At 50.1% G+C, this 15,429-nt stretch overlaps 1 protein-coding gene across 1 annotated transcript in view; it reads left to right on the plus strand.

Moving 5' to 3' along the window:
- LOC129469659 (uncharacterized) overlaps positions 1-15,429 on the plus strand; it is a 48,414-nt gene that overhangs the window by 5,834 nt on the left and 27,151 nt on the right. Inside the window, exons 2-6 of the mRNA XM_063628407.1 lie at positions 6,497-6,628; positions 7,670-7,838; positions 10,677-10,837; positions 12,569-12,698; positions 12,925-13,035. Of these exons, the coding sequence (XP_063484477.1) occupies positions 6,514-6,628; positions 7,670-7,838; positions 10,677-10,837; positions 12,569-12,698; positions 12,925-13,035 (686 nt within the window). The 5' untranslated portion in view covers positions 6,497-6,513. The remainder of the gene's footprint in view (positions 1-6,496; positions 6,629-7,669; positions 7,839-10,676; positions 10,838-12,568; positions 12,699-12,924; positions 13,036-15,429) is intronic.

Consider the following 15,429-nt stretch of genomic DNA (forward strand, 5'->3'; position numbering starts at 1 on the left):
TGCTCCTGCTGGGGACCTTGATGCAACACCCTTTGTCAGATTTTCGTAATCTGGCTGAGGCTTGCCCTGTAATTCTCTAAAAATATAATATGATGAAACAACCAAGCCCAAGTAAGCCTTTGAGGAGATCTCAAAGCCAGAAGCTTCTGAACAGTGCCCACAACCACCAGTGGGGCTGTAATCACCCACAGCTTGTTAGCTAAAGACACAAACAATTAGCTTGGTGGTTGGAAAGGTAAACAAGGGGCATTTCACAAATGTGCTCTTTAGGTCAAGTAGGTGGTAGTAAGTCTCTGGCTGTGGTTGTTGGCTTTCTCTGCGGCACAGGTCGGAGATTGGGTGGCGCCTCTGGGCCCTGGGCAGAGTACCTTTGAGGTGGGCAGTAAGAGGGACCAAAGCTGAATGGAGAGGGAGTAGATGGGAGCAAGCAGGGCTCCAAGGCAACCGAAGGAGCACCTGGGAGCCTGAGAAATAAGAGACAACAAAAAGTAAGGCCATCCATTAGAGGGCAAGTCCTTGAGTTTTGAAATCTAGTGGAGCTCTCAATTAATGACTGAGGACCTACCATGTACCAGGCCCTGACTTAAACTTTTTTTTTTTTTGAGGTGGAATCTCGCTCTGTTGCCCAGGCTGGAGTGCTGTGGCACAGTCTTGGCTCACTGCAACCTCCGCCTCTCGGGTTCAAGTGATTCTCCTGCCTCAGCCTCTGAGTAGCTGGGATTACAGGTGCCTGCCACCATGCCCAGCTAATTTTTTGTATTTTTAGTAGAGGTGGGGTTTCACCACGTTGGCCAGGCTGGTCTTGAACTCCTGACCTCGTGATCCGCCCCCCTGAGCCTCTCAAAGGGCTGGGATTACAGGCATGAGCCACCGTGCCCGGCCTGACTTAAACATTTTTATAAGTACCAGCTCAGTGGTTCTCAAGCTTTTTGGCTTGTTCATAAATTTTTTTGAGGACTCCAAAGAGCTTTTGTTTTTATAGATGATATCCGATGGTGTGATGGTACATGTTTAACAATTGGTTCTCTGCTGAAAAGTCCTAATTTGTAGCACTTACCAATTTCCATAGTGTAAATACTTCCACCACGGCCAATTTCTTTTTCTTTCTTTCTTTTTTGTTTTTTTTTTTTGAGACAGAATCTTGTTCTGTCACCCAGGCTGGAGTGCAGTGGTGCAATCTTGGCTCACTGCAACCTCTGCCTCCCGGGTTCAAGAGATTCTCCTGCCTCAGCCTTCTGAGTAGCTGGAACTACAGGCATCTTGAACCCCAGATCTCAGGTGATCCACCCGCCTTGGCATCCCAAAGTGCTGGGATTACAGGCGTTGAGCCACCGTGCCTGGCCCACCATGGCCTATTTCAAGATACCAACCTAACATCACTGAATGTGAAATGGGAAGAGATATGTACAGTCAACTTTCCCAAGCCAGTGCAAGCGGACTCCAGTGCACCGCTAGAATTTTTATTGATATTTACAGTACTGGAAATTAAAACTCATAAATTAAAAAAAATGCCTTCATTAAAAATACTAATAACACCCATTACATATGAATATAAACATTCTTTTTGAAAATAACTAACAAAATAAAAAATAATTAGTGAAGACAGTGGCATTGTTTTATATTTTGCAAATCCCTTTAATCTAGCTTAATGGAAGACAGCAGCATTCATAGATCTCCATTCAATCAGTTGTGATGTCCTATATCATGTGGTCTTTGGAAAACTCCACAAAAGAGCACTAAAGGTAAATAATGTCTTAGCATTACTATGGAAATAGTTTTGACCTCATGGACCCCCGAAAGAGTCCTGGGGACTTCCAGGGGGTCCTAGGACCACACTTTGAGAATAGCTATACTAATGCATTTACTTTTTCCAAGGAGCCCAGTGAGGCAGGTTTCTTATATCCCTATTTTGCAAATGAGGAAATTGAGGTACAGAGTACTTACCCAAGGGCACTAAGCTAGAAAGTGGCAAAGTCAGCCAGACATGGTGCCTCACACCTGTAATCCCAACACTTTGGGAGGCCAAGGCGAGAGGATTGCTTGAGCCCAGGAGTTCAAGACCAGCCTGGGCAATAGAGTGAGACCTCGTCTCTACAAAAAATTTAAAATAAAATAAATCAAAAAAGAAAATGGTGGCTGGGCATGGTGGCTCACACCTGTAATCCCAGCACTTTGGAAGGCCGAGATGGGTGGATCACTTGAGGCCAGGAGTTCAATACCAGCCTGGACAACATGGTGAAACCCCGTCTCTACTAATAATACAAAAATTAGCCAGGCTTGGTGGTGCGTGCCTGTAATCACAGCTACTTGGGAGGCTGAGGCAGGAGAATCTCTTGAATCTGGGAGGGGGAGGTTGCAATGAAGCAAGATGACACCATTGCACTCCAGCCTGGGTGACACTGTCTCAAAAAAAAAAAAGGAAAAGAAAATGGCAAAGTCAAGATTCCAACCCAGTCAGTCTATACAGATGGGCAGTTGAGTTGGTGACTATCACTGATTAGATATGTGATCTTTTTTTTTTTTTTTGAGACGGAGTCTCGCTCTGTCACCCAGGCTGGAGTGCAGTGGTGCGATCTCGGCTCACTGCAAGCTCCGCCTCCCGGGTTCACGCCATTCTCCTGCCTCAGCCTCTCCAAGTAGCTGGGACTACAGACGCCCGCCACCACGCCTGGCTAATTTTTTTATATTTTTGGTAGAGACGGGGTTTCACCGTGGTCTCGATCTCCTGACCTCGTGATCCGCCTGCCTCGGCCTCCCAAAGTGCTGGGATTACAAGCGTGAGCCACCGCGCCCAGCCTAGATATGTGATCTTGGTGACAATTAACCTCTCTGAGCCTGAGGTACTGTCATTTGACCAACCCATTGTCATCCCCTAGGTTAGGCAGGACTCGACTTTCTCCCTTGTACCCAGCTCTCACTGATGGGGCATCATCTGTGCTCCCTTAGAACCTACTTTTTTTCTCTGCTCACCTGACACTTTATCCCACACTATGTGGCATTAATTGTCTCCATCAGACTGTGTGCACCCCATGAGGACAGACATCACATCTATCTTGATTACATTTGTGCCATCAGTGTCTGCAGCAGGTCTTCAAAAGTCTTTGCTGAAGAAATAAGTGAAGAAATAAATGGATAGACATTTTGCAAGAAGGCAGGACACAATCCATCCTACCTAGGGCTCTTCTCTGTGGCTCGAGGGAGAGGAGTGGCAGTGGGGGAGTGGAAAGGGGACAAAGGGATCCTGCTCCCAAATGGCACTTATATACACTTGCCCAAGCCTGCTGTGTCATCCTAATTACAGGACAAATCACAGGCTAAGGAAAGCCTCCTCCTAATTTCTCCAAAGAGATCACCCCCTTCTTGCCTGGAGTCTCCTCCACTCAATGTTCCCATTACTTGGCACTCAGACGCTTGAGTTAGCGGCCCCTCCAGGTATACCTTCTTTCTTCTAGAAACTTCTGTATCCCCTGTGCACTAGAGGTCTATGTAGTACATATAGAGCTGCCTCATTCCTTGCAAAGACTGCATACTACCCCATTGTATAATTGGTATATAATTTACAGATGGCGGGCTCTGCTTTTTCCATTCATATCCTGGGCTATGTGATGAGCTACTGGCACCCACCCCCACTACCCTTTTTTAGGGCAGTTAAATCTTTTTATGTCATCACCTACAGAAAGGGTCCAGGGACAAAGGAGTGGCCCACATCACTTGGGGCCCAATTAATGACTACACTTGTGGAGGCTGGGGACTCTGGCAGGTGGGAGCGGTTAGATAGAGGCTCTCCTTAGGGCCTCGCAGCTTCCTCTTTTGCTATCTATACGGTCCTTTCCAGCGATGACCTTCTAGGAGTCTCAGAAGCCCCAAGAAGGGAGAAGTGTAATTGTGGGGGAGGGAGGGAGCAGTGCAGAGACAACCAGCCAGGGTTCTGCCTGGAAGGTCAGGGGGCTGAGCTCTGGCACCAGAGACCTTTAAGAAGCAAAAAGGAACTGAGAAAGCAGCCAGGAGTCTGCTCAGCCTGGAGTTCCTGGAATTCTGCTTTGTGGGTGAGCTTCCCGTGGCAGCCAAGGCCCCTTCTGACTAACAGGAGATGAGAATGGGAGGTGAAGAGGGTGGGTAGAGAGGTCGCTGGGCCTGCCAGCTCTCCTGGGCACTGCCAGCTCCCCAGACTGGCTCCAGATTTCCTCCAGGAACTGAGCTGAGATTCCTGGGAATCTCACCCACTTGGGTGAGTGGCTGCCTGCCTGCTGAGCAGAGGTTGGGCAAGTCTATGAGTCAGGTTCTCTTCCCACCCAGGATCAAGCTGTCTGCCCACTTGGTCTGGAGTAGGCAACAAAACCAAGGCCATGATCTCTAGAAAGCCATCTCTAAAACATGAACTTTACATAGGAGGGAACGACTGGCCCCACAGCCATTTTTATTAATATGATTAAGTGGTTGCCACTTTGGAAGGCACTGTGAGCCTGGCCTGGGCTGCAGGACTGATGAATTTCAGTAGAAGGGAGGAGAAGAAGGAATCAGGAGCAGGAGGCGAGAGCCAGGGAACACCAGCAGGGATGGGATTCTTACCGACTTGGGGTCGGAACCACTCCTGAGGTTGCAGACAAATCCAGGGATTCCATTTCCTCCCTCCACCCACTGTTAGTGCAGGTGAAATCTTGCTAAAATAAAAATCAAGGGTAGCCTTGGCATACTGTCAACTTCTCATACTATGTCATAATCGTTGTTCGCACATGTGCCTCCCCTTCTAACCTGTGAGGTCTTGGAGGATGGAGGCCTGGGTTGGATTCACCTCTGGACACCAGCCTCCTGCACTGGGCTTGGCACATGGGAAGGGCTCAATAGATATTACATGAACGAGTGAAGGAGACTGACTCAGCCCTCCCCATATGCCAGGCCCACCAAGGGGGAGCTACAAGCAAGGGCAGTTGATTGGGATGGAGGTGTGGACGCACCTGTCTGGCGGCTGCTTGCTTTGTTTTCACTGCTCATAGCTTCCTCCTCCTCCTCCTCTCCCTAGAGCTGCACTGGTCTCTAAATGCTTAGATAAGGTAGTTTATTCATCCATTCAACAAATGTTTATCGAGCACCTGCTGTGACAGGCCTTGGGTTCTGCATGATTGGGAATGAAACCTACACATTTCCTGCCTCCTCCAGCTCCTAGTCTAGTGTCATTAAATAAGTAATTACAGTGAGTAGTAACAAACACTGTGACTTGGTAGGTCTCATAGAGCTAGGGTGATGGTATAACTTATTATCCTAACTGGGACACCTTTTGAGAGTAAAAGTGACGGTTGCTGGTTGAATTCCCTAGGAAGCAGATTCTGAAATGTAGATTAGTGTGCAGAAAGTTGATTAGGAGGCCTTGGGGATCAACACCTGTGAAAAGGAAGGGATCAAAGCAAGATTGAGCAGAGGGAGATGTTGGGATGTGATGGAGTCTCAGCGAAGGTCTCAGCCAATCCCACAGGGCACCTTCGGCTGAGAAGGCCCTTCAGCTTCATCTCCGGTTGGAGTGAGGAGGCCTGGCCTTCATGCCATTATGTTTATAAGTCACTGGATACTGGCTACCTCTGGAAGGAGGTATGACCTTGGGCGAGGCTGTTCTCAGTTGAGACAGCCTTCAAAGAAGGCTGACAGCTGAAGGTGTCTTCCCATTGCCAATAGCCAAGGATTTGGGTGGCACTTCCCAGCATCCGCCACAGAAGCACTGTTGATAATTATGTCCAGATAATAGGCGTTTGCAGGGCTGGCCCAAGTACCCACAGCAAGAGCACCTGGCTGGTGCTGCCAGTTTCAGCTGGAATCCTGCACAAATGTGGGGTGGCAGAAAGCTCCCAGCAATAGGAACAAGCCCAGGGCTTGCTCAACCTGCATCCTCTTCATGGCTATCTCTCCTTTCTCTCACCTGTTTCCTTTGCTTTTTTTTTTTTTTTTTTTTGACAGGTTCTTGCTCTGTTGCCCAGGCTGGAGTGCAGTGGTGCCATCATGGCTCACTGTAGCCTCAAACTCCTGAGTCCAAGGGATCCTCCCACCTCAGCCTCCTGAGTAGCTGGGACTACAGGTGTGCATCACCATGCCCAGCTAATTTTTTGATTTTTTGTAGAGGCAGGGTCTCTCACTTTGTTGCCCAGGCTGGTCTCAAACTCCTGGGCTCAAGTGATCTTCCTGCCTCGGCTTCCCAAAGTGTTGGGATTATAGATGTGCACCATCATGCCTGGCTTCTTTGCTTTATAGAACCAGTCATGGCTATCACATGCTACATCACCTACTTCATATCATTCTATCACCCATTTTCCATGCATTCTATTCTTTAATTTGTGGTGAGGTGGGTGTAATTATTATTCTCACCCCATACATCCAAACTATCAGGCAGTCCTTTCCCTGTTACTTCCAAAACAGCCCAGCCATTCCCTTTCTCTGTCTTCAACACCTCCATCTTGGTGCAAACCACCACCATCGCTCCCCTAACTGCTGACATGGTTTTGATTTTGAGCCCAGGTAGCCAACAGCATGGATCTGCTGAGAAGGCAGATAACAGCAGTAAAACAACAGCAGAAACAGGCCACGGACAGAGGCCCAAGTAGAGCACGTACACTGAGAAAACTCCAGGAAAGCCAAAAGCATGGTATCTGAACCGAGAGATAAGCACATGAGCTGAAAGCTCAGGATATTCCCCCTTCAGAACAAAATTGAGAGCAGGGGAGCACAGGGGTTAACAGCATGGCCTCTGGGCCAGAGCGCCTGGGTTTCTGTAACCTTGGACCAGCTTCTTGATGTCTCTGTGCCTCAGTTTCCTTGTCTGTAAAACAGGGGTGATGATAATAGAACCATCACAAGGGGTTTTAGGTGAAGTAATCAGTCACCATGGGTAAGGCATTTAGAGCAGTGCTCTGCCAGGGTTAGCTGCAGGCATTACCCTGGGAGCTACCAACTTGGTCCACATTCAGTGTGGCCAATGTGGCTGTTAGCACTCCTTGTCTGCTCCCATCTCCAACACTTTACCCCCATGTGGAGTCATTTATTCATTCAACAAGTATTTCTAGAGCGCCTACTCACGTATCAGGCATTGAACTCTTGTGTTATTTTCCTATATCCCAAAAGTCGCTGAGCTTAAGGGCAGGCTGACCTAGGCTTGCTTTCTGCTGCACAGGGGAGGCTCCATTCCCCATCATTTCTTGTTCATGCTCAAGGTCATCTAGATGAAAAGCCAGCTTCTGTGTGGCTCAGCTGCCCATTGTTCTCCCTTTTGGATCTCTGGCTGCTGGGTCTGAGTCCTTGGGCTTAGAGTGAGCATGAGAATGACCCTTAGGCCCTCCTCTCAGACCCCAGAGGGCTCAGCGGGAAAGGAGGCTGAGCAGTTTACTTGGGCCCTTTCCAGGGGAGGACCCTGCCCCCTCTCATGGTCGCCTCCTCCACATGGATCCTCCCTTGGCCATGGCCTCGTGTACTCCTGGCCTGAGCCTCCTTTTTCTAGGTGGCCGCTCTCCATCTCAGGAAAGGGCCTAGAAGGGATGAGGGAGGAGTTCACGGGAGAGAGAAGAGGGCAGAGGCAAGTGGAAGAAAAGAGAGATGCCAAGTCAGGCAAGAGGGGTTAAGAGGGAGGAGGAGGAGAGGATGCTGATGATGACATTTGACATGATTGATTAATGCATGCCTTAATTCCTAGGAGGTCAGAGCTGTTATTATCCCCACTCTACAGTGGAGGCTGAGGCAAAGTGGGTTATGAAACTTGCCCAAAGCCTTGGAGCTGGCAACTGGCAGAGCTGGAATTTGAACTTGAATAGTTTGACTCCACCACCCCAGAAGGGTGCAGAATTCTCAAAAGGCATCCCAAGGTGTACAATGAATCGTGTTGGATGGACGGTGGGGTGTGTGTGTGTGTGTGTGTGTGTGTGTGTTGGGGGGATGTGGGGAGGCTGAAGGCTCTGAGTTGGCTCTTTTTTTTTCTTAAGAGTCAGTGTCATGGCTGGGCATGGTGGCTCACACCTGTAATCCCAGCACTTTGGGAAGCCAAGGTGGGCAGATCACTTGAGGTCAGGAGTCTGAAACCAGCCTGGCCAACATGGTGAAACCCCGTCTCTACTAAAATAAAAAAATTAGCCGGGTGTGGTAGCTCAGGCCTGTAGTCCCAGCTACTCAGGAGACTGAGGCAGGAGAATCACTTGAACCTGGGAGGTGGAGGTTGCAGTGAGCCGAGATTGTACCACTGCACTCCAGCCTGGGCAACAGAGTGAGACTCTGTCTCAAAAAAATAATAAAATAAAATAAAATAAAATAAAAAAGAGTCAGGGTCTTGCTCTGTCACCCAGGCGGGAGTGCAGTGGTGTGATCACAACTCACTGCAGCCTCGAACTCTTGGCCTCAAGTGATCCTCCCACCTCAGCCTCCCCAGTCACTGGGATTACAGATGTAATCCCTGGTGTCTTTTGGCCCCGTTTGGTGAAGGGTCTTATCTTCCCCATGAAGTAACTGCCCATGTACTCGGGTCAGGATCCAGTGATCCTCCCACCAGAGGGAAACCTGTATTCACCGGGTTCTGAGACAGCACCGTCCACAGCAGCCGTGTGAGGAGGGAGGTGGCTGTGGTGTGGGCACCGGCCTGATATCCATCATTTCCTATCCCTGTGATCATAGGTGAGGCATTTAGCCTCATTTTCCTCAGTCACAAAATAGAAATAAGAAGTCCATCCTCATAAGGCCATGGTGAAGCTGAAACTGCACAGGGGGAGGGCCTGGCACAGGGCGGGGGTGCGGTAAACGGGCGCAGTTGTGATTCCTGCAGCTCGCGTCACCAGCCTCACTGCTCGGTGGCTGGCAGAGCCCTTCCCACCCCACTCTCGGTCTGGCCTAGATCCCCAGAGCAGGTAGGCAGTCACTTGCAGAAGCCCCCTCACTGTGTCACAGATGAGCAAATTGAAGCTCAGGAGGTCAGAGAGAACAAGGAGGCCTTGCAGAGGTGTGTGGGGATCTGTCAGAGTCTGCGGGGGTATCAGGAAGAGAGAGCCCTCTAGGTGGACAGTGGGGGGCCCAGGGGCCCAGGGCAGCTCCCTGGCTCCTCCCCCAGCCACTGAGTCCATCCACATGGCTGGGATCTGTTGGCCCACAAATGGCCCCCATGTCCCTTTCCAGCAGCCTGACCTCGTCCACTTGGAGAAAAACAGGAAGCTGGGCACTGCCAGGAATCGGAACACTCCCTTCCTCAGCTCTGGGCTGCAAGGATGCTGGGATGGCAGGGGGCTCTGGGAGAAGAACCTGGGACGGGGTGTGGGGTGGGGGCTCCGCAGGCTAAGCCGGGGTGACCTGGGCTGCCCTTGGGGCTTTGGCTTTGGCTCAGTCGGCCGGACTTGGTCTGGCCTGGCATTGCTGAGCCAGACCAGGGGCTGGGAGGAAGCAGTGAGGTGGGGAGGCAGAGAAGGAGCTCCTGACTTTTCTCTCCCATGTGGAGACAGAGCCCTGGGGCACCAGGGCCACATCTGCCTTTTGTGTTCATGGGTCCCTTCCTCCACAGAAAAATATTACAAAGCATATTATACAACTGTGTTGGTATAAAGATGAATATAACCCAAGCTGGATTCATGATTATATATTGATTATTTTGTTCAACGTTTCTTCCGATTATAAAATAAAATTAAAACATTTTCAGCCAGGCCTGTAATTCCAGCACTTTGGGAGGCCGAAGCGGGTAGATTGCTTGAGCCCAGGAATTCAAGACCAGCCTGGGCAACATGGCAAAACCCCATCTCTACAAGAAAATGCACACTCCTGTAGTCCCAGACTCGGGAGGCTGAGGTGGGAGGATCACCGGAGTCCGGGGTGTTGGAGGGTGCACTGAGCTGCAATTGCACTGCTCCACTCCAGCCTGGGTGACAAAATGAGATCCTGTCTCAAAAAAAACCACCACCACCACCATTTTCATGGGGCCGCAAAAGTGTCAGTGTGCCTCCTGTGTCTAATGGAGAATTTGGCCCCATGGGGGAAGCTTCTAACGCTTTCCTGTCCTGCAGAAGCCATGTACCCCCACACAGCCATGCAGCATGGCCATTAGCACCCAGGGGAATGCCAGCCCAGCCTAGAAACTGAACCTCCCCAAGCCCCAGTTTCCTCTTCTGTAGAATGGGAGAACGAAAATGCTTGCCTCCTGGTGCTTTTTTTTGTTTTGTTTTGTTTTGAGACGGGACGGAGTCTTCCTCTGTCGCCCAGGCTGGAGTGCAGTGGCATGATCTTGGCTCACTGCAACCTCCACCTCCCAACTTTAAGCGATTCTCCTGCCTCAGGCTCCCGAGTAGCTGGGACTACAGGGACATGCCACCATGCCCGGCTAAATTTTGTATTTTTAGTAGAGATGGGGTTTCACCATGTTGGCCAGGCTGGTCTTGAACTCCTGACCCCAAGTGAGGCTCCTGCCTTGGCCTCCCGAAGTGCTGGGATTACAGGCATGAGCCACTGCGCCCAGCCCTCGTGCTCTTTTGAGATGATCCCATGAAAAGTGTCAGGTCCAGGACCTGACCCAGATAACCCCCTACTGTTTTCACCATGTATGTTCACCTCAGACCCTGGCAGAGACCCCAACAGCAGCAAGGTGCCTAGCTTTGGGGCTTAGGGACATTTCCAGGGCTGCCACACCTTTCACTTCTTTCTCCTCTCCTGCCTGTCCCTCTTGGACTCCTGCTCAGGGTCAGACCTAAGGCAACCATGAATCTAATACATCGTGTTAGTCCAGTTCACAAGCCACTTTGGCTCCATGACTCCATCGGTCCTCACAACTACCTCATGAGGGTTGTCTTGTGTGATTCTTCACCCCATTCTCCCAGAGAGGATACCAACCATCAGAGAGGTAGGTACCTGTCCAAGGTCACACAGCTAGAAAGGGCAGAGTTGGGACAAGCATTTAGATCTGTCAAGCCTACCCTCAGTTGGCACTGTTACATCTGACACCCCAAAATGTTCATGCCAGTCAGTATGTATGTGTGTGTGTATGATGGTTCTTGTGACAAGGTAGGTGAGAAGGACTGGAGTGACTCTGGAGTCCTCAGGACCTTTCTGGGATGTGCTGACTGGTGGTTCACAGGGTCCCTGGGCATCTGGGCTCCTGTCTTTGCTCTGCTTAGGGCTGGGGTGGGACCTGGTCCCTGTCTCCTTGGCTCTGCTGCAGTTGCACCCTCCTTCCTGTGCCCCTGCTCCTCCTCACTGGCTGTCTCAGTGCCAACAGAACCAAAGGAGCAAAGTGGCTTAAGATAACCCTGCCATTTGACATCAAAGCTCTAAGGTCATCTTTAATTTTTACTTTTTTTTTTTTTTTGAGACAAGAGTCTCACTCTGTCACCCCGGCTGGAGTGGAGTAGTGTGATCTCGGCTCACTGTAACCTCGGCCTCCTGGGTTCAAGCGATTCTCCTGCCTCAGTCTACCCATTAGCTGTGATTACAGGCGCATGCCACCATGCCCAGGTAATTTTTTTTGTATTTTTAGTAGAGACAGGGTTTTACCATGTTGGCCAGGCTGGTCTGGAACTCCTGACCTCAAATGATCCACCTGCCTTGGCCCCCCAAAGTGCTGGATTGTAGGTGTGAATCACAAAATTTTTAAGTTTTTTGTTTGTTTGTTTGAGACAGGGTCTCATTCTGTTTCCCAGGCTGGAGTGTAATGGTCCGCTCATAGCTCACTGCAGCCTTGACCTCTTGGGCTCAAGCGATCCTCCCACCTCAGTCTCCTGAGTAGATGGGAATACAGGTGTGTGCCACCATGCCCGGATTTTTTAATTTTTAAAACTTTTAGTAGAGAAGGGGTTTTGCCATGTTGCCCAGGCTGGTCTCAAACTCCTGGCCTCAAGCCATTCTCCTGCCTCAGCCTCCCAAAGTGCTGGGATTACAGGCGTGAGTCACTGCGACTGGTGTAATTTTTAAGTTTGTATTGGAAAACAATTTACCATCTTCAAATATATATTATTTCACAAATAGAAATATAGTGAGAAGCTGGTATTCATGTTAGATTCCAGTAAAGAAGATTTAGGCTTAGGGTGAAGAAGGATTCACAGCCCGTGAGTATTATTTAAGCACAGAAACTGATGACTGTGTACTGTGTAGTACATGGAGAACCCTTTTTTTTTTTTTACATTTTTTTTTTTTTTTTTTTTTGAGACAGAGTCTTGCTCTGTCGCCCAGGCTGGAGTGCAGTGGCGCAATCTCGGCTCACTGCAAGCTCCGCGTCCCGGGTTCACGCCATTCTCCTGCCTCAGCCTCTCCGAGTAGCTGGGACTACAGGCGCCCGCCACCACGCCCGGCTAATTTTTTTGTATTTTTAGTAGAGACGGGGTTTCACCGTGGTCTTGATCTCCTGACCTCGTGATCCACCCACCTCGGCCTCCCAAAGTGCTGGGATTATAAGCGTGAGCCACCGCGCCCGGCCGAGAACCCTTTTTAAAGAACTTCCAGGAGAGACTGAATTTCTATCTGGCAGGGATGGTTTGGGTTAAGGTTTTAACTTCTGTGCTGTTTTTGATTAAAATCTTCCAGCGCCTCTGGCTGAGTTAGACCTCTCTGATCTCTTGTTACTTTGTTATTTCCTAAGAATCTGAGCTGGAGCTGGATGACAAATACGGTCCTCTGCCCCCTCAGCCATGGACCTGGGGGATGACCTCTCCTTTGCCAGAGGAGGATGGGAGCTGGTGGATGCTGAGACTGACAGTGGATCCACCCAGGTGGAGAGTCTCTTAATGACTCGACTTGGATCCTGTCAGGGCTCTGCCTGCGCTCTCGCTCTCGGGGCATCCTGTGGCTTTCCCAGTAGGGGTGGAGAGGGTGTGGCTGGATGCTTGCTCGAGGCCCTCCCCATCCCAGCAAAGTCCTGCCCGCTTGACTCCTGAAGGTAGGCTGGCTCCTTCTCCAGGCCTCCCTTCCTCACTTCCTGCCACTCTGCTGAAACAGGCTCCACGGTTGCTCCCGGCTCCAGCCTCCCGCTGGCCTCTTCCACGGCTCTCTGCATCTGAAGATGCACCGCATCCGGATGCGAGTCTTCAAATTGAGTCCATTGGCCCAGTGGGTTCTAAGTTCCCTGAAGGCTGAGACTCACCCTGCTCTGCTCACCATGCTATGCCCAGCTCAGCCAGCCCACGAGAGGAACCCAGGAAATATTTGTTGAACCCATTATTGTATGGATTAATATTGTAATGTAATAAAATGATGGACTCCACAAATATTTCCTGGAAGATGGGTGTGGAAGTCACATGGGCCTGGGTTCATGTTCCATCTCAGCAAGCTGCTCAGCCTGAGTCCCTCGGGCTTGTTACCTTCAAAGTGGGGGTAATCGTTCCACCGGGCTCACGGGGCGGCTCTGGGGAAACTGAGGCGTGCACATGCAACAATTAGCAGAATGCCGGGCAGGGCAGAGTACACACTGAAGGGATAGGAGCCACTATGATGAGACTCCCTCTTGTGCTGGGATGGTGAGGGCGAGGGCCCAGGATCCATCATACAGGCAGATGCATGGTGAACAGAACATGTGTGAGGCAGGGGGCCCGATGTGCTTTGGGATGGCAGGAAAGAATTCATCCCTGCCATTGACACTGGCTAAAATCATGTCAGATGGGCCAGAGAATATACCCTAGTGGTTGCCTATGGAGGTCAGCAAGAGAGGAGACGCGGCTAGCACAGGAAGAGGGGAGAGGAGGAGAGGGGGCACCAGCCAGACAGACCAGGCAGGGTAGGTAAATCAAGCAATCCTCCCATCTTGGTCTCTCAAAGTGCTGGGATTATAGTTGTGAGCCACTGTGCCCAGTCTTCTCAGATTCTTTCCTGCCTTCCTAGGAGGGTGGGGAGCAGAGCAGAGGGGCTAGGCCCTGGGGGTGGGTAGGGAAAGAGAGAAAGGCTCTGGCATCTACACCCAGATCCTAACCCCAGCTTTGCCACTGTGTGAATATGGACAAATCACCCTCTTTCTCACCCTAGGTCTCAGCTCCCCCTCTGTGCAGACACACTGACAGCCACATGTGGACTTCTCCCCCAGCTGCAGCTGGGAATCGGCCTCCAGTCAGAGGCAGGATAGGGAACAAGCATGGTGGTTTTGCTGTCATGGATTCAAATCCCAGCTGGGTGACTCTGCTCACCTCACCTGCCTTTCAGTTTCCATGAGCTGCTATATAGCAGAGTGGTTAGGATCACAGACTCTAGAGCCCGACCCAAGGTCAATGCCTGTTCTGCCACTGACGGTGGGAACACAGACAAGGCACTTTACTCTGGGCCTCAGTTTACCAGTCTCTTAAATGAGGATGGATATAATCATCCTCTTCTCATAGGGATATTGTGAGAGTTAAAGGAGGTAATTAACATAAAACCCTTAGAACAGTGCTTGGCGCAGGTGAGGGGTCATGTCGCTGAATATAAGACACTGTCTATGATAAGATGCATTACACGTTTAAAGATGTTAAAATGCAAAAATGTGTACCCCTATAATTGAGGAAGTAAGGTATAATTTTGAGATACTGCATAGAAAACATCACTGTAAACTCTAAAATAATAGGCAAAATCCTAAAGTTCCTGGGTGTTTTCTGTGTGCCAGGCACTGTGCCAAGGACTTACAAGCATTGTCCCATTCAACCCTATAATAACCCTATGAGGAAGGTTATAGAATCATCTTCACTTTACAGATGAGGAAACAGAGACCCCAAGAGATTAAATGATTTGCCCAAGATCACACAGCTTTGTCTACATAAATGTTGGGCATTCATCACCACAACTGCAACTGTCCCACCCGTTTGGCTTCATCTGGTTTAGAAATTTTTTGTTTGTTTGTTTGTTTGAGACGGAGTCTCACTCTGTTGCCCAGGCTGGAGTGCAGTGGCGTGATCTTGGCTCACTGCAACCTCTGCCTCCCAGGTTCAAGCGATTCTCCTGCTTCAGCCTCCTAAGTAGCTAGGACTACAGGCACGTGCAACCACACCTGGCTAATTTTTGTATTTTTAGTAGAGAAGGGGGTTTCAGCATGTTGGCCAGGCTGGTCTTGATCTCCTGACCTCCTGATCTGCCCGCCTTGGCCTCCCAAAGTGCTGGAATTACAGGCAAGAGCCACTGTGCCTGATCTAGAATGGTTTTACTCCATGGTTCTGGAATGTGGCTGCTTGTTGGAATCACTAGGGAGCTTTAAGAAATCCTGAGACTGGGCAAGATAGTGAGACCCCATCTCTAAAAAAAAAAAAAAAAGCAACAACAAATTAGCCAGGTATGGTGGCTTGTGCCTGTAGTCCTAGCTACTCAGGAGGCTAAGATGGGAGGATCTCTTGAGCCCAGGAAGTCAAGGCTGCAGTGAGCTATGATAGTGCCACTGCCCTCCAGCCTGAAGTCTGGGGCTCCACCTCAGAGATTTATATGTAATTGGTCTGGGATGTGGTCTGCACGTTTGGGATTTTAAAAATGACCCCCCTTTCGGCCGGGTGT

The sequence above is a fragment of the Symphalangus syndactylus genome, chromosome 20 (assembly GCF_028878055.3).
Source record: "Symphalangus syndactylus isolate Jambi chromosome 20, NHGRI_mSymSyn1-v2.1_pri, whole genome shotgun sequence".
Lineage (NCBI taxonomy): Eukaryota > Metazoa > Chordata > Mammalia > Primates > Hylobatidae > Symphalangus > Symphalangus syndactylus.